The 18961-nt window shown below is 41.7% G+C and overlaps 1 protein-coding gene across 1 annotated transcript in view; it reads right to left on the reverse strand.

Moving 5' to 3' along the window:
- Positions 1–18961, reverse strand: part of tspan4a (tetraspanin 4a) — a gene marked incomplete at its 5' end in the record, with an annotated part of 303305 nt that overhangs the window by 103692 nt on the left and 180652 nt on the right. Inside the window, one exon of the mRNA XM_080434691.1 lies at positions 16778–16969. Within this exon, the coding sequence (XP_080290817.1) occupies positions 16778–16969 (192 nt within the window). The remainder of the gene's footprint in view (positions 1–16777; positions 16970–18961) is intronic.

The following is an 18961-nucleotide window of genomic DNA, read 5'->3' on the forward strand; positions in this document are numbered from 1 at the left end:
CACAAAAAGCATCAAAAGTAGCAGATCCACAAGCTCGAAACGCGGCGCGAAGCGACGCGTTTCGAGCTTGTAGATCTGGTACTTTTGCAACAGTTTTCGACATATGAGGTTTCCACCCGACGGAGACAATAATAAAGTCGTGCAAAGGGATCCACAACAGTAGTGTGGCTAGGTATTTCTATTTCTTTGATCTCAGTTCACGCTGAGGCCGGCACATGCCTTCCAGAGGTCTGTTAGATGTGTGCGACTTCATCTTTGATTGTGTATTTTTACACAACACACATTTGTCTGGTGGTGGTGGCGAGATCGAACCTGAACTTATTTACTTTAATAGACTATTTGCTTAAAGGAGGGCTCAGGCTATTTCAGGTTAATCTTCCGAGGAATTTAATGAGGAATTGAATTGAATATCGTGGATCCCCACCAAACGAAAGCCTTCAGCCATGCATAGCAAGTATAATACAGGATGTTTGCTCTTATACGTTTTCTTGTTTACTCTTACATTTTCTCTATGCTACTGTGATATATTAATTTAAATGGTAATACGGTGGGCAAAATAAGCTTCACCTTCAGCCCATATACCTTTTCGGTATCTTGTTGACTAAATGGTAAATAATGTATGTTCGACTGTTTTGTTTAAAAAAACAATCATGACCAAAATAAACTAAGTAACTACGATGGGTAATTGGAACGATAAGGTCAGTATTTAGTGGGAATTTTCTCGTCAAAACGATTTATCTCTCAGTTGTGTTGTGATCAGCTAACCGTGGACAAACGTAAACAAAGCTGTATTCCAGGCACACAAACAACCATCACTTCACAATAATGCAATTTGGACTGGGATACAAAACTATGAAATGGGAGGAACGTCACTTTAGTAGTCGTAAACAAACTGCCAACTGCGTTAGGAAGTACGGATGTATTTTGGAGGTTCTGTTTATTGTCTTTACTGTATTATCCCATTTTGGGCGGGAACCCCTATTTGTAACTATAGGACGGGAACCCCTTTTGGGGTTCCTGCTGCTATGTACAGTATATAGCAACAATTTTTGGGGGTAATTTTTTAATAAATATTTGAAGTTTTTCAGAAAGCTTAGGTCAGGATTTAGAAGGCGTTTTTAGAATCGGCCTCAGGTCTAAATGGGTTAAATTGCATACTGTTACCTACAGTGTCAGTTTCTAACAATAGGATACAACTTTATATACTGCCTCAACAAAAGCCTTGCATTATGCAGGACAAAATAAATAATAAGAGCACACACACAGTAACAATCTTGTGTTAATAAGTTGATTATTATTACAAAACATACACTAACCACTATTTGAAAATAGCCGATCTATAAGCTCACAATGCGTTGCTCTGCAATGCGTTGTGAGCTTGTAGATCAGCTATTTTCAAATTTTAGACATAATGATAACTTGTGAAACAGGACATTCTGCATAATGAGTACTTTTACTTTTGGTACTTTAAGTATATTTTGATGCCAATACTTTCGTACTTTTACTCAAGTACATTTTGATTACCTGACTTTTACTTGTAACAGAGTGTTTCTACATTGCAGTATTGATACTTGTACTTAAATACAAAATGTAAGTATATGATAAGAGAGTAATTTGGTTATACCCAAATACCAGTGCACACAGACACGAGGGCCCCTGCACACAGATTGAATTACAGGTCAATGGCAACAGGAAGTCACTGCATGGATTGAAATGTAAGTGCGGCTGAACTAGGTCACATTCAAATTCAATTTGTTACGCTAAAAGCTCACATTTCTAAAACTTCTGTCAAACAACATTGTGTGGGTTGAAGTTATCAAGCTCGATTTATATTCACATTCTCTGTATAATTTCTGCTTCATCGTGGCACAGCAGTGTGGAGCTACAGATACAGGCTTTTTGCAAAACTATGTTTTTGAGCACATTGGGACTTCCTGGTGAAGTTCAGGTACAAAAAAATAAAGAAAATAAAAATCATCATCATCATCATTGACACATACTGTACGACAGTGTTGGGGGGACCCCAGGCGTCCTTAAGGGGTTTTAAGGGCTTCTCACAACGCGTTGCATCACATATACTGTATATATAGTACTGTATATCTCTGCTGTCAAGCTGAAAATAACTGTCCAAAATGTGAACTTTTCAGGAAATGAAACACAATGACACAACACTGCCTCATCAAAGTTGGTATTGTGACTCTATATGTTTGTGTTCTGCTAACGTAGTATAGGCCTAGTTTAAGTTCAAGGTTTCACATACATTGTTCATGTTAATGTTATATTATCATTTCGCTTTGGGGAGGCCCACATGCAATACCCTTGCGGCTCACTAGTGGACCCTGACCCACAGGTTGTGCGTTTCAAGTGGTTAACCATTTGAACCACCCCAGCATCCATATTCTGGGGGGAACATTAGCACACACAAAAAAAAAAGCAGATCTACAAGTTGTGAACTTGTCGCCTATTTTTTGGTGAAGAGATTGATTGAATACTTTATTAGTCAGAAATGTAAACAACACGTGGTGCAGTGTAAGACATTAACTCTCTCAGTGCCACGCCCCGACATATCCCAAGTTTTTCCCGAGTACCCTCAGTGCCAGCACGAGAAATCCCGAGTTTTTACTTTTGACTGTGGTCGCGCTATTCTGTATATTTTTCATGATCACTTTCGCTTCCTGACTACATCAGACTCACCCGGAGCCGGATGTAAAAAAAAAAAATTCATTTCCGGGTCACGTTGTTTTTCTCCGGTGATTTTCGGCCAGAATAGGGAAAGTCACGGTTTTTCACACGGTATAAAAAGCGAACGGAGAGGTCCACGTCTACTCTCTTTGGTCTGGGTGACGATCAGTCATCGTAGTCGTGTATCGCATCGTAATTTAGCCCGATCAACGATTATCAAAAATGTCAACATCCGGTTCTGACCGGATATGACGTGAGCCTGTTTGGGAGGGGGCGAGTGAGCCAGCGAGATCATCAATGTGTCGATTTGTTGCTCTCTACTGGTAGAACTGTATTATGGGTTTAAAACCCCAATCAGATCATTTATTTGAATGAAAAATTACAAAATTTTTAAAATTTTAAAAACGCAAATTCCTGGCAGTTTGGGAGTACTTTATGAAAATACTCTTGGCACTGAAAGAGTTAAGGCTATAAAAGCATAACACAAAAAAGTCCTGGGAACTTGTTACCATTGTGGTCCTATATAAGACAGTGGTCTCAACCTTTTCAGGCCGCGACCCCCAAAATAATCATAACAGGGGACCCCCTAAATAATCATGTTTGAACTGGGGACCCCCCACCCTGTCAAGCACTTGGCATTGTAGGAGTTGAGTCATTACATGTGGTTTGACTCTGTTCCACAGATAAATATTGTGAAAATGGCAGATCTACAAGCTCACAACGCCTTGTGTTGCGAGGCGTTGAGAGCTTGAAGATCTGCCATTTTCACAATGTCTGCCTCTTTCCTATATTATTTGACAATTTGGCCAATGTTTGACCAGTTTTTATAGCGTAGTTTGCTGATTACTTTTGATGCAGAAATTGTCTTTTTTTTTTAAATATTTCCTTTTTTTTAAGGTAGTGTTCCAGTTCCAATTGCTATTTTGGAATTTGAATCCTGAAAGGTAACAGTGTTGGACATAATGAGGTTTCCACCCGACAGAGATGAAATGTCAGTGTTCATATAATGTCAGGGCAGTGGTATTGATCCGTCAGGCTCTGATGTCCTGATGGCTGCTCTGTTCACAGAGCGTCTCACAGACACAGAGCCTCCAGACGGGCTAGACGTTACACTCAGGTAAATAAGCAGCATGGAATGTATCTGTTAACCCATTAAGACCGGGAACGCATCTGTGTCACTTTAAGATTTCTTTGGCTGTTATAAAAAATAGCAGATCTACAAGCTCAGCTGAGAGCTTGTACATCTGCTATTTTTGCAAATCTTATATAAAAAAATATATGTTTTTTCAAGCGAACATCTTTATCTCAAATCTTTGCTTCTGGGGGTCCCTGGAACAAAACATTTTGAGATGGGGGTCCATGGCCAAATACATAATCTAAAAATGTATAACAGTATGTTGTTTTATCAGTGGTGCTCCAACTTTTCCATGTCAAGGACCCCCAAAATGATATGTATTTGGCCGCGGACCCCCATCTTAAAATAATTTGTTCCAGGGACCCCCAAAAGCACAGATCGGAGTTTAAAATGTTCGCTTTAAAACATATATTCAAAGATTTGCACAAAACATCCACGATTAAAAAAGAAATAGCAGATATACAAGCTCATAACGCGGCACTCGGTGCCGCGCTATGAGCTTGTATATCTGCTATTTTTGAATAGCCAAAATAAATCTAAAAATGGACACGTTCCCAGTCTTAATGGATTAAGCAGGACTGTAATTACAGCTCTGCTCGTCCCGAACAGCTAGAACACACACACACATCCATCTAACCGCTAAAAAGGGAGATCGGTTCAGCAGGGCCTCCAAACATAACAGGCCATAAATATCCGTTAGCAGAAGTCCTTCAGGGGGGTTTCCCTTGAGAAGAGCCAGGATACAGTGGCAGTGTCACTTTCTGCTGTGACTGTGAGGAGGACGGAGGACAGATAGGACACGAATGCAGGACAGCTAGAGGACAAAACAACAAGATGGGCTGTTTGAACCACTTTAACCCCTCTATTCTTAGAAGAAACGGACTTGAGTTGCAACTGTACTTGTTCCTGTCAACACCAAATCGATCTATTTTATAGCAGTGGTTCTCAACCTGTGGGCCCGGACCCCCAGGGGGGTACCCACATGATTTTCTTTTTTTTGGGGGGGGGGGGGGTCCCCAGATGACAGTGAAGTGACCTGTTAAAGGGATATTTCACTTCTTTTATTTTTTAAATTGGGTCAATTTATCTTCTACTCAGGCTTTTGGGAGCCCCCCGGACAGTTTTTAAGTTGCTTGATTCAGTATTTAGATGTTTGATATTTATTTTATCAGACACGCCCCCTTCCTATACAAACCCATTGTAACTTCAAACTCCATTTTAACCATGTTAGATTCATCGGAAACGCCCGTCTTTGGTTCTGGTGACTGATACTGTCCTTCTAATATGTGAAGAGACCGTGTGACAAAAGCCTGAGTAGACGATAAAACGACCCAAATTTGTTTTGAAAGTGAAATATCCCTTTAACAATCCGCGGTTCCTCCCACGGGACCTCTGTCGTTTTTCAGACAAACAAACAAGTGTAAAGAAGTGTGTGTGTCACCTACCTAGGCAAGCTATATACCATTTTAAAGGTACAGGTATCTCGTGATTAAAATGATGCAAACCATTCCAAGATAGCATCAAAACTGACGCTACAATCAACGGCAAAGTCCGACATACACAAACAAACAAACATTCACAAAGCTGCTGCAACATAAGTTCAAAGTTGAATTCTACCTATATCTATAGCTATACCATATCTATCAATATGAAATATTCCCACAAAAAAATATGTTCTTACTTTGGGGAAGAGTAAACATGATCCAATCCAGTGATATATAAAGTCCAAACCATGTTTTTCCGTCAAGAAACCAACAGAAAACCCCCATAGGGCATGGCAGTGGTGGCCATTTTGTGGTTCCACAAAAAAAAAAGGCCATTCATTTTTCCCATAGAGATTTCCAAAAATATTTATGTCAATTATTTTAAGCCTAGAATCAACCCATCCAGGTTCCTGGTGAATCATGACCATAAAACATTTGATTCTGTGAAAAACTAATTGTGATAACCGCAAAACAACGTGTATTTATTAAATATAGTATATCATATAATCAATTCTAACAGAATCAAATGTTTTGTGGTTGTTCCAGGGACCCCCAGAAGCACAGATCGGAGGTTAAAATGTTAAAATGAGGTTAAAAACGCTTTAAAACATATATATATTATATTCAAAGATTTGCAAAAGAATTCCACGATCTTTCAAAAGAATTGCAGATCTACAAGCTCATAGACCTAAGGCTCATACAGTGGGTAAGGCTTCATACTGTGGCCACATTGTGTTTTCCAGCTCATATATGATAATAGCAGTGTTATGCAGGCATCTATTTATAGAAAATATTTAGGTGAGAATAAAAATTCTATTCCAGAAAGTTCAAACGTTGTATTACTCCACCATGTCAGTTGCACATAGAGTTGATTCTTTTCGCTGGGGAATTATACAGGATTGTTATGTAGGCCTTTTACTCCATGGTATTTCTTCTACACTGTACTATTGCTACTTTTACCAAACAAGACTATTCTGAGTACTTCTACTTCTTCCACTGACAGACAGCTGATGTAACTACAGTACATTCTCATTTAGAGGGTCGCTCTCTCTCTCTCTCTCTCTCTCTCTCTCTCTCTCTCTCTCTCTCTCTCTCTCTCTCTCTCTCTCTCTCTCTCTCTCTCTCTCTCTCTCTCTCTCTCTCTCTCTCTCTCTCTCTCTCTCTCTCTCTCTCTCTCTCTCTCTCTCTCTCTCTCTCTCTCTCTCTCTCTCAAATGTCACTCGTCCCCGCTGTGTTGCTGATGATGTGAGAAAGGCCTGGTTGTGTGTAAAGCAATTTGCTTCTTTGTTTCCAACCAACCCTGACCTCACCTTTCTGGACCGTATATCCTGATTGGCTCTTCGGTGTGCTACACCCCCGCTCTCTCTCTCTGCTCTTTGACCCCTATTGGTATTGTCTGTCCAATTTTATTAGTTGGAAACATACAGTATATAACGTTAATTGCTTTTCGGACTGATTTGGAATTGAAGTTCTGGCGATAAAAAAATCACGGCAGGAATACTAGGTCCTTAAACGTCTCTCACTTTGAGAGAAAGTAGAAAACGTGTTGGCTCAGTCACGGTACCCTGAGGGTTGATTCAGTACCATTACCTATGGTTGCATTTATGTTCTTTACAACTGGTTCTTTAGAACAGAAGAGAATGTATTTTATTGGCTTTTTGTGGGATGGCTGGCTTAACCCATTAAGACCTGACGCCGATTCTACAAATGTCTTCTAAATCCTAACAGTTTTCTAGAGAAAAAAAACGTATTGCTATAATATCAGTGGTGCTCAAACTTTTTCATGTCAAGGACATATTTGGCCGTATTTGGCCGCTGATTCCATCTCAAAATATTTTGTTCCAGGGACCCCCCAGAAGCAAGGATTTGTTAAAAATGTTCGCTTAAAAATATATAATATTCAAAATATAATTTCACGACAAAAACAAAACAAAAAGAGATCTACAAGCTCTTAGTGCGGCACGAAGTGACACGCTAAGAGCTTGTATATCTGCAATTTTTTAATAGCCAAAGTATAAAATAATGGTTCAAGTGGTTCAAATCTGAAGCATTATCTCAGTTCGGGGCTCTCCCCAGGCTGGCAGAGGGAGAGTAGCGCCCAGGATTATAGCTTAGGCAATTGGCACTGGGTGAAAAAAATGGGTTACAAAAATCGTGGGATAAAAAATTTCGAAAAGTGACACAGATGCTTTCCCGGATTGAATGGGTTAGGCAGTCACACAGGGCCAGAGGCGATGTGAACTAATAGGACACAGTGTCAGGTGTGAATAGGCATCGATTCACCCGATCCTCACAGAGTGAAGCCTCTGCCACAAATCTGCGTCAGACGCAGCAGAAAGCCTTGGCTTTCCTGTTCACTTCAATAGTTGGAAACATACAGTATATAACGTTAATTGCTTTTCGGACTGATTTGGAATTGAAGTTCTGGCGATAAAAAAATCACGGCAGGAATACTAGGTCCTTAAACGTCTCTCACTTTGAGAGAAAGTAGAAAACGTGTTGGCTCAGTCACGGTACCCTGAGGGTTGATTCAGTACCATTACCTATGGTTGCATTTATGTTCTTTACAACTGGTTCTTTAGAACAGAAGAGAATGTATTTTATTGGCTTTTTGTGGGATGGCTGGCTTAACCCATTAAGACCTGACGCCGATTCTACAAATGTCTTCTAAATCCTAACAGTTTTCTAGAGAAAAAAAACGTATTGCTATAATATCAGTGGTGCTCAAACTTTTTCATGTCAAGGACATATTTGGCCGTATTTGGCCGCTGATTCCATCTCAAAATATTTTGTTCCAGGGACCCCCCAGAAGCAAGGATTTGTTAAAAATGTTCGCTTAAAAATATATAATATTCAAAATATAATTTCACGACAAAAACAAAACAAAAAGAGATCTACAAGCTCTTAGTGCGGCACGAAGTGACACGCTAAGAGCTTGTATATCTGCAATTTTTTAATAGCCAAAGTATAAAATAATGGTTCAAGTGGTTCAAATCTGAAGCATTATCTCAGTTCGGGGCTCTCCCCAGGCTGGCAGAGGGAGAGTAGCGCCCAGGATTATAGCTTAGGCAATTGGCACTGGGTGAAAAAAATGGGTTACAAAAATCGTGGGATAAAAAATTTCGAAAAGTGACACAGATGCTTTCCCGGATTGAATGGGTTAGGCAGTCACACAGGGCCAGAGGCGATGTGAACTAATAGGACACAGTGTCAGGTGTGAATAGGCATCGATTCACCCGATCCTCACAGAGTGAAGCCTCTGCCACAAATCTGCGTCAGACGCAGCAGAAAGCCTCGGCTTTCCTGTTCACTTCTATTTATTAAATGGGAGAAACGGGGCGGAGCAGCCAGTTAGTTGCATATCTATATATATCTATAACATATCTATATCGACAGCGCTACAGTATGTAGGGGCTGGAGGGTGTGCAATTTTGGCTTGTAGTTCTCTTTCAGGACCCTTTTCAGCCGAGGTTGAACCGGTTCCATTCTTTTTTTTTTTAAATTAAGGCCCGCCCTAACTGAGCCCTAACTGGGCCGGCCCGAACGGAAATTGCATGCTGTGTTCATGATTTGAGGCATTTTGTTCAAAACGGAGCACTGCTGCAAACTTTGGAAGACATTTTTAGCCAATCAGGATGGAATATAAAAAATCTGAAGGACTCATTTTGTTTAATGACTATAGAGATACTGTGTACCGATTTGCGTGATTTTTGGACAAAATCTGTAGGAGTACTGTCAAAAAATATGTTTTGCACAAATCGGCCTCCTGGTGGCGCTATAAAAGGCCCATGAGAAAAAAATGGGGCAGAGGTTCTGAAATGGCATCCAGGGAGTGTGTGTGCACAGTTTCGCTGCGATCAAGCTAACAGTGCCAGAGATTAGCTGGTCACAGACGGATGGACGGACGGACACACGGACGGACGGACACACGGACGGACAGGGGGAAAAACATACTCTCTCGCCATGCCTTTCGGCCTGGCGGAGACAAAAATGTAAACGTCGGGTCGGGTAGAATTTGAGAACTCTACCCTGAACTGGGAACCAAAGTGGGTGTGTCACAAGATGCAGATGCGATCTATGGCAAAAGCATTAGATTTTTCTATTTGTCTCATCTGTTTAAGAAAGTAGGTAGCTGATATATTGCACTTTTACCTTAGTGCTAGGTATACTCTTAGTTGCTTGTTTTAGAAGAGAATGCACTTAAGACTTCTGGTGATTAGTAGTTTCCTTGCCTATTACCTATGTTAAATGCACTTATTGTAAGTCGCTTTGGATAAAAGCGTCTGCTAAATGACTGTAATGTAATGTAATGTAAATCAGGTGGTGTGGGGGGGTTGGGAGCAGCTAGTTACCAGGAGAGCTTTTGTTATGTATCGTCTTTGTTTGTGTACGCATGGATGTATTTGTTGTATTGTTCTGTACTCTTTGTACATGTGTGATAAGGACCCCCTCGAAAACAAGATGATTCATCTCAAGGGACTTATTCCTTTCAACAAAGGTGTATTATTATTTCCCATCAAATTTCAATGAGTCTTTGACTATTGGTCCTGTTACAGTACAGTTTGCACCACGATTAGACTGAACCAGAGGAATTCATTGTCCTTTTAAACGATTATGTAATTTCAAGGAATATTATAAATGTTTTTCATGTGACTTTGCAGTCACACACACAAAACAAAATGTGACAGCTTCAAGTTCAAAGTCAATAACAAAATATGAAAGGTTTGGCTGCCAGCCGCCACCTTTCATGTTGGATAATAACAATTACACCACAAAAGAAAATAAATGAATATGTTATTTATTTATTTTTGCCTATTACCTAGGCACTACTTTAGTTTGACAAACAGCTCAGTGAAAGTGTTGAACATTCAATCAGTCCCTTGTATTGAATACAATAAACACACTAATTACCTCAGAAACCGGGAGGGAACAAAAGATTTACAATCACCTTCAAGCCCGAATGATCTGTCAATCATGTTAACAACTTGAACCCCAGCATCATCCCTGTTCTGACGCTGATGTTGTTCAGATGCCGGGGCTCAGAGGAACGTGTTTGAGCTGCTATTGTAGGCCAAGAGATTTGGTGTAGAGTGGAAAAAAGACCATACCAAGTACCAAGTACTGGATGGATGCATCATTTACACTCCATCACACAAGCAGTGTCGCTTGCCCACGCAATTACGCAATTATTACTTGATTAATCATTTGAACTAATCGCAATTTTTTTTTGCATAATTCTACAAACAGTTGACAGCCGTTCACAAACAGACACACCAGTGGTGTAAAGTAACTAAGTACATTTACTTAAGTGCTGTACTTAAGTACAATTTCGAGGTATTTGTCCTTTACTTGAGTATTTCCAATACTTTTACTTCTACTCCATTACATCTCGGATCCAAATATTCTACATTTACTCCAATACAATTATTTGAAAATTTTAGTTACTAGTTAGATTTTGATTATTATTACAAAACATACATTAACCACTTCAGCCCTATTTACACTTTGGCTATTTGAAAAGAGACGATCTGCAAGCTCATGATGCGTCTCGATAACAATACTTTTGTACTCTTACTTCAGTAAAACATTTGAGTACTTTTTCCACCACTGAGACACACACACACAGGGGCAAAAACATAGTCTTTGCCTCCTGGTCGGCCTGGCGAAGACAACACCACCCAACAACACAGTGCCACACGCACACGCACACGCACGCACACACACACACGCACACGCACACGCACATGCAGACGCACACGCACACGCACACGCACACGCACACGCACACGCACACACGCACACACGCTGGTTTGACTGTTCATTATTCATTAAGCGGCTTGAAGTTCTGTTCTTTTCCACCAAGTTTATGTGTGTGAGATGCTGCAGTATAAATGTGAGTTTAATCATCATACTGACTGATGATTAAACGGGTGTGGTCACTGGAGGGAGAGGGTGTTGATCAGCTCTGGACGAGCGTTCCCTAAGAAGACAATTTAATCTCTCTTCCTGCAGCTGAGACGTTTCACCCGTCTATAAACTCCACAGAGAGAGAGAGTGAGTGTTTCCTTCACATGGAGCTGGAGGACCGTCCAACCAGTCAGTCACCTTCATGTTCGGCCTGCAGTGGTGGAACAAGTACCCAGATATTTTACTTTACTTTAACCCTTTAAAACCGGTAACGCATCTGTGTAACCACTTTGACCATTATTTTATACTTTGGCTATTTTTTTTAAATGTGTGCAATCTTTGAATATATATAGTTTTTTAAAGCGAAAATGTTTTACTCAAATCTTTGCTTCTGGGGGTCCCTGGAACAACATTTTGGGTGGTCCTTGACATGAAAAAAGTTTGAGAACCACTGATATTATAGCAACATAATAATAATATATATTTTTTTTTAAACTGATTTAGAAGACATTTGTAGAATCCCCCAGAAGCAGGAGTTAAAAAAACCTTCACTTTAAAAAACATACTGTATATTCAAAGATTTGCACACATTTTCATGTAAAAAAAAAAAGTGCAGATCTACAAGCTCATAGCGAGGCACTTGGATATAGCCAAAGAAATCTAAAAAATTACACAGATGCGTTCCCGGTCTTAATGGGTTCAAGGGCAAGACCACTTTGGTAGAGGTTTGGGTTGTGTAGTTACCTTGCCATGATGTAACTCCAAAGGTGGACAAGCAATCTAAAATAATTGCTCCATTAATTAGAAATTGATCATTCAAAATATGCTCCTCATTGACTTACATCGTAAACAGTGAAACAGTTCTCAGAGTCACTCTTTTCACTCGTATTAAGAAGAAAACCCGGATCTGGATCGGTGGATCCGGATCTTCAAATAGTAAAATCAGCAGTACAATATTGAGCAACATTGACTGTTTGTTAAAGAGTAACCAAAAGCACTTGTCCCAGCTTAAAACCAGCGTATTGTCATTAGCATGATGCCAATTGAATCAGGCCCACATCTTGACATTTTAGAGCAAAGTCGTTCGATCCTAGAGAAGCTTGTTCTAAATACCAATGATGATTAACGACTGGCTTTGCAACTGGATATTAATGACTTGTTGTTCAGCTGTGTAAACTGATGTAGCATGCCAGCTGTTGATTTACAGCAGTGATTATTTCTTTTTATTTCAAGGACCCCCAGTTTGATATGTATTAGGCCACGGACCCCCATTTGATATGATTGTTTATATCTGGGAGCCCAATCTACACTGTAAAATCCTCAGTGTTAATTTCACTCCAAGGGTGTACAAATGGAAAACAAATGGACCATTCCATTGGTACACTCTCAGAGTTACAGAATTGTAAGAGGGTCCGTTTGGTTCCTAACCATCAATCATTTAGCTGGGGAGCTCCTGGAACCCCCTCAAGGACCCCTGGGGGTCCCTGGAACCCACATTGAACAACGAGTGATCTACACACAGGACACAAAGTAGTAAGTCTTTTGCCAGTCGGTGTGGACTCGAGCTGTTTTTTGGGGGAATTTCCAGCGTGGACGCACTTCGAGCAAAACCCACATAGCGTTTGGTCCGCTTTAATGTGTAAGTACTGTATTAGAACACAGCTTTAATGTGTAAGTACTGTATTAGAACACAGCTTTAATGTGTAAGTACTGTATTAGAACACAGCTCTAAAAGCCCCAACAGGGCTTTGAGACGTCAACCTGAAAGTCAACCTGAACATGACACAGAGTGGGACCGTGGCTGGTTGGCGCTCAGTTCTTCTGTTCTGAAGGCTACTCCAGAGGTAAAAAGAGGGGAAAGTGTCACACACTCTGGCTCTATATTATGCAGTCTTATTCATTGACAAGTCAGCAGTCCAAAACGTCAATTTAATAAATCTGCTTCCTAAGTGTGTGCCCTTAGATCCTCTGGCATTGCATGGTCTCTGAACTGTTCCAGAGACTAGAACTAAAAAGTATGGAGACCATTATGGTCCCAGGCTTTGGAACAGCCTGGCGGGGGGATCTGAGGGTCTCTGAATCTGTGGACATGTTTTAAAGAAGACACACTTAAGACACACTTAAGACACACAGCGTTGCTTTTACTTAGATTGCTGCATTTCTCTTCCTGCTTTACTTGTTTTCTTTTACATTTCTTAAATGCATGTTTATGTATATGTATTCATCTCTGTTATTCTGTGTTTTTTTGCCTTCTTTGCTTTCTTTTAAAACTTTTCCTTTTCCTGTGAACACATTGAACTGCACTTGTTGTCTGAATTGTGCTATAAATAAATACACCTTGATTGATATGCAGCCAGAGTGTACGGGTTAGCAAGCTAGTTCCCAGTGGGCAGCACCTCACCATCAGCCCTTGCAGTGTGTTACCTTTCCTGCTATAGCTACTCCTGATGTGTCGTTTCTGGAAAAAAAAAGACTAGAAAGAAAAGACTGAGGACGACGTACAGAGGTCATACTATAGTGATACAAACATATGATCGTGTGTCAAGATGTTTGACGCGACAGGTTGTCCTGTCCCGTGGCATGTTGACGAAGACGACATGATTTACGATTCCCAGGCTATCGGTATGCATCTCGGACGGCGCCGAGTCGGCAGGCAGAAGCAGACATCACACCGCTCGGCACGGGCCCTCGCTCAGCTAGCGCCTCACGGGGCTCAAGTCTGCTTCTGACAGCATCGCCTGGCCTTGTTTTAAATGTTTTTACTGCTGCTTCAACATATCGTTGCTGTCGGTAAGTACATTTTGATGACAATACTTTTGTACTTTTACTCAAGTATATTTTGAAAATTACTATTTTCTATATTGCAGTATTGATACTTTTACTTAAGTAAAATATCTGGGTACTTCTTTCACAACTGCTATATGCAGAACAGTCTATGTGGAACGTACACACACACACACACACACACACACACACACACACACACACACACACGCACACGCACACAAACACAGCAGCAGTGAATCAGCTCATCCATACCTGCCAACACTCCCGATGGTCATGGGAGAGACTACCATCAGTATTTTCTTTACCTTTACCCGCGCTGCGCTCCCGACTGCTAATTCCTCCCATTAATCTTGTGATTCCATGTGCAAAGCATGTGCAAACAGCCCTGCTCCCCCTGCCTGACGCGCCGCAGCGCTCTCACTGCTAAAAACCCACTCTGCTCGGTTTGCTGCTGGAAATGGATGAAACCGTTCCAAAGAAGACAAATTACCACTTCTAAATCTCAGTCCACTTGGTGCAAGAGTTTCCCCTTTTCTAACCCCAAAACATCCATATTCTTCTAACTGCTAGCAACGCACGTACGCACGCACACGCACACGCACACACACACACACACACACACACACACACACACACACACACACACACACACACACACAATGTTTGCACTTGATATTGACTTTTCAACCACTTATTTGTACGTTTTCCTATTCATTCGTTTTTATTGTGAGCGATGAAGTACAGTCTAATTAAAAGTCAATTGTAATATCATATCCTTGTATTTATTTCTATTAGTCTGTAGTGTAGGTTTATGTGGGGTCATATTGTGAGGGAGGCCGTTTGCAGATAACAGCCAGAGAATCTCTCTCTCTCTCTCTCTTTTTCACAACCCAACGCAGGCAGGTAAACGCTCATCCAATACACAGTTATACAGTAGTCTAATGCAGTGGTTCTCAACCTGTGGGTCGGGACCCGCAGGGGGGTCCCCACATGATTTTTTGGGGGGTCCCCAGATGACAGTAAAGTGAAAATTTAAGGACTTTTAAGACCTTAAAAAATACTGGCCAAACATTGTCAAAATGGTCAAATAATATAAGAAATATATATAAATATATAAATTGTGAAAATAGCTGATCTACAAGCTCACAACGTCTTGCAACGTGAGGCATTGTGAGCTTGTAGATCTGCTAATATTCACAATATTTATCTGTGGAACCGAGTCAAAATGTAATGCCTCAATTCCAAGTGCTTGTCGGGATGGGGGGTCCCCAGTTCAAATATGATTATTTTGGGGGGGTCCCCGGTTAAAATATGATTAATTTGGCCTGAAAAGGTTGAGAACCACTGGTCTAATGAAGGGGACAAATCCGCAAAAACTTTCAAACGTGGAGACGATATGCATACAAGAACAGATTATTTTGCTTAAAATGTGAATGCAGTGATCGGGTGGCACAGTGGTGGTAAAGTGCCTGCCCTAGCCTGATTATCAGCCTGAAGCTGCGTGGAGCTTCAGTCCGACATCGGCTGCAGTGTCCGCGATTACCAGGGGGAGGGGATTCAAATTTCCCTAAACCAATCACAAGAGATCCACGGATCCGCCTACATCTGACGTCATCGCACAGCTTGTTTTAGCAAGATATTCGCTGATTGGCTTGTCGTTAGACCACTCCCACCTCCGACTCTGATTTGACAGGTTTTTCTTCGACCGTGAAAAGCCATAGGCTCACATTATGGGCGCGTTCGAAAATTACGCACCGGAGCACACTCGCCTATTAGTTTGTATTGGCCAGTGCGCTCAGTGCTGTATTTTCGAACGCACCCTATGACACCAGACCAAGAGGAGCAGTGTGGGCGGGGTCTATGGTCTGGAACCAGGCTATGCCTGCCCATCAACGCAAGAGGTTGTGGGTTCCAATCCATGGCGGTGCATCCGGCTTTGTTGAGCGTCTATACGACAAACAATTGGCCCGTGTTCGAGGGAGGGAAGCTGGGCGGAGAGGGTGATAATTGTCACTGTACGTATACTCCTATGGGCTGAGGGGCGGAGCCTGTCAGCGGAGAGTGTTGGTCGGGAGTAGGAAGATGAAGAAGAGGCTCTACATCCTCCCGGTGGGGGCTCCTCACTGGCAGGTGAGTCAGTAGGATACAACAGCAGTTACAACACAGAAATGTGTGTGGGGAGGAATTAATTGGCATAACGACTAAATTGGGGAGAAGGGCTGAAAATGATGACACCCTGAGCTACACCAAAGATGGTTCATTTATGAAGATACACCATCCCAACTGGAGCCACTAGAGCGCTACATGGTACACAAATCCTACAAATGGTCTCCTAAGTGGGCGCCGGCGGCATCTGGCGGCAAATCTCGCGAACGTCCTGTTTCCTGCAGTGTTAGATCCCGCGAGAGTGTGTTGCTGGGACAGAGAAAGGTCGATACTAAAGTAGATTTTCTCCTGATTTGTGTCTTTAAAAAAAAAAGCCATTTTAGTATGAAAAACTTGTAAAGATTGTGTGGCTTGTGACGATCGGGTCCAATATTTAGTTCAGAGACCGTGGGGCTAAAGAATGGTTCAGAAACTGTGTTCACGTTCACTAGAGCATTCAACAGACTCCAACCTGCTTCCGCGCTCCTATAAAGGCGTCCACCTACAGTACGTCACACAGATACGGGAAGTAAACCTGGAGATGGCATGTCTTGCTATTTCCGTGTTGGGCAACACACTCACAGCCAGAAGCACCCATGACCTATGACCCCTGCCCTATATGAGCCACTGTACTCACGGTGAGAAGTATGGGCCGACTCTCCTTGACGGCGCCGACGCAGCCCAGGCAGCCGATCACCATGACGATGGTTCCCACGGCGATGAGCAGGTTGGCCGCGGAGAGGGAGGGCAGGGACGACGACAGCGTGGCGAAGTTCCCCTGGGTCACCGAGAGCCACACCCCCACCCCCAGTATGCCACACCCTCCCAGCTGGAAGAGAGAGAGAGAGAGAGGAAAGACACAAACACATTAATCACTCATTTTCAAACGTAAAACAATGGATTAAAGTTCTCAGTGCCCACGATAGATTTCAGTCATTTGGATCCATAGAAGTCAGCATGTCTTCTATGGAAGCATGTTGCGCAGCGAAAATAGCCGATCTATCTTGATGTAGATTGGCTATTTTCGGTTATTATTTGAAGATTAGAGCAGGGGTCTTCGACAGGGGGTCCATCTTCCATAAAACCATAATGGTCTGGGATATTTCATAAAAGCCTCAATCACTGAGGCTTTTTATGTAGAACAGCAGGAACAATATTACTAAAACATCATCATTTTAACATACTGTGTTAATTGTTTAGGAAACGGTGCTAGTGTGTTGTTTGTGTGTGTGTGTGTGTGTGTGTGTGTGGGGGGGGGGGGGGGGGGGCTTCTTTCACACTGTTTCACAAATCATACATTAGGACACAATGTTTCAGTCCTGAGAACATTGAGAGAAACTGCAGCAATTTGTTGTGGGCAATTGGTCCCCAACTTTTTCTGGATCAGGGCCCACTTGAAATCGATGTTCAGAACACGTTAATGATCAATTGTAACTAACATAGTATACTTTAAGTTCCTATGTATCTGTCTAAGAGAAAGGCTAGGCCGAAAATTCCCTTTGAGTCTTTCGGCCAATCAGCACCACCAGGGGGCCTCGGCCAACAGTTTGGGAGTCACTGTAGTGAGCCGATTAGTTTGCGGGGCTATTTTCAAATAGTTGGGAGTATAAAATAGAGCTTAAGTGGTAAAGATCCACACATCAGAGAGTATTTTCACATGTATCTGGAACAAATATGCATAATACAGCATCCAGGCACACATGCGCACACACATGCATACGCACTCTCTCTCACACACACACACACACACACTCACTCATGCACTCTCACACAATCTGCACTTTGCCAGAACTCCCGAAAGGCAACCAGATTTACATGGCTAAACACGCGATTATTGTTAACTCCCCTGCAGTTTCTCTCTCTCTCTCTCTCGTTCTATTTCCAGCTTTAACCCATTCAAACCGGGAATGCATCTCAGTCATTTTTAGATTTCTTTGGCTATTAAAAAAATTGCAGATCTACAAGCTCATTTGCGCTCTTTGTCTTTGAATATATATGTTTTAAAGCGAACATTTTGTAACTGTCAAATGTCTCAACAAATGTCTTCCTTTTTCTGAAAAACTATTGTTGCTATATCAGTGGTGCTCAAACTTTTTCTTGTCAAGGACCCCCCAAAATTATGTTTTTGGCCGCCGATACCCATCAAAATATGTTGTTCCACGGACCCCCCCAGAAGCAAAGATTTGAGTTAAAAAGTTATAAAATGTTATAAATATATATTTCAAAAATAGCAGATCTACAAGCTCATAGCGCGGCACTCGGTGCCGCGCTATGAGCTTGTAGATCTGATATTTTTTAATAGCTAAAGTATAAAAAAAATATGTTTACAGCTAAAATAATAAAATGACACAGATGCGTTCCAAAGTATAAAAAATTATGGTTATAGCCACAAAAAAATCTAAAAATGACGCAGATGCGTTCCCGGATTGAAGGGCTTAACACCAGATCTGTTTTAATGAGGCTGTGTTGAGTTGGAAGTAGGGCAACACAAGACCATGAATAAAAACCACTCGGAGACAATTGCACGGGGCTCCACTCACTTAGACAGGCCTGTGTTAACGATCTGCCATGACAGGAGTATATTCACACAGTTTGAGAGAGAATGAAGAGAGGACACTCTCTCTCTCTGAGTGTGTGACAGTGTCTCTCACTCTCACATCCCTGGTGGAAACTTCTCTAATGCACTCGGCTTCTGACTCAAAACTGTTTTGGCTCAGTAAGTACCCCTCCCCCCCCCTCTCTCTCTCTCACTTCTGAATCAAGTACCCTCTCTACCCCCGACTACAACATTTTGCTTGGAAAACGGCAAAGAGAAAAACAA

This window comes from Gymnoscopelus braueri (genome assembly GCF_963280865.1).
Source record: "Gymnoscopelus braueri genome assembly, chromosome: 1".
Lineage (NCBI taxonomy): Eukaryota > Metazoa > Chordata > Actinopteri > Myctophiformes > Myctophidae > Gymnoscopelus > Gymnoscopelus braueri.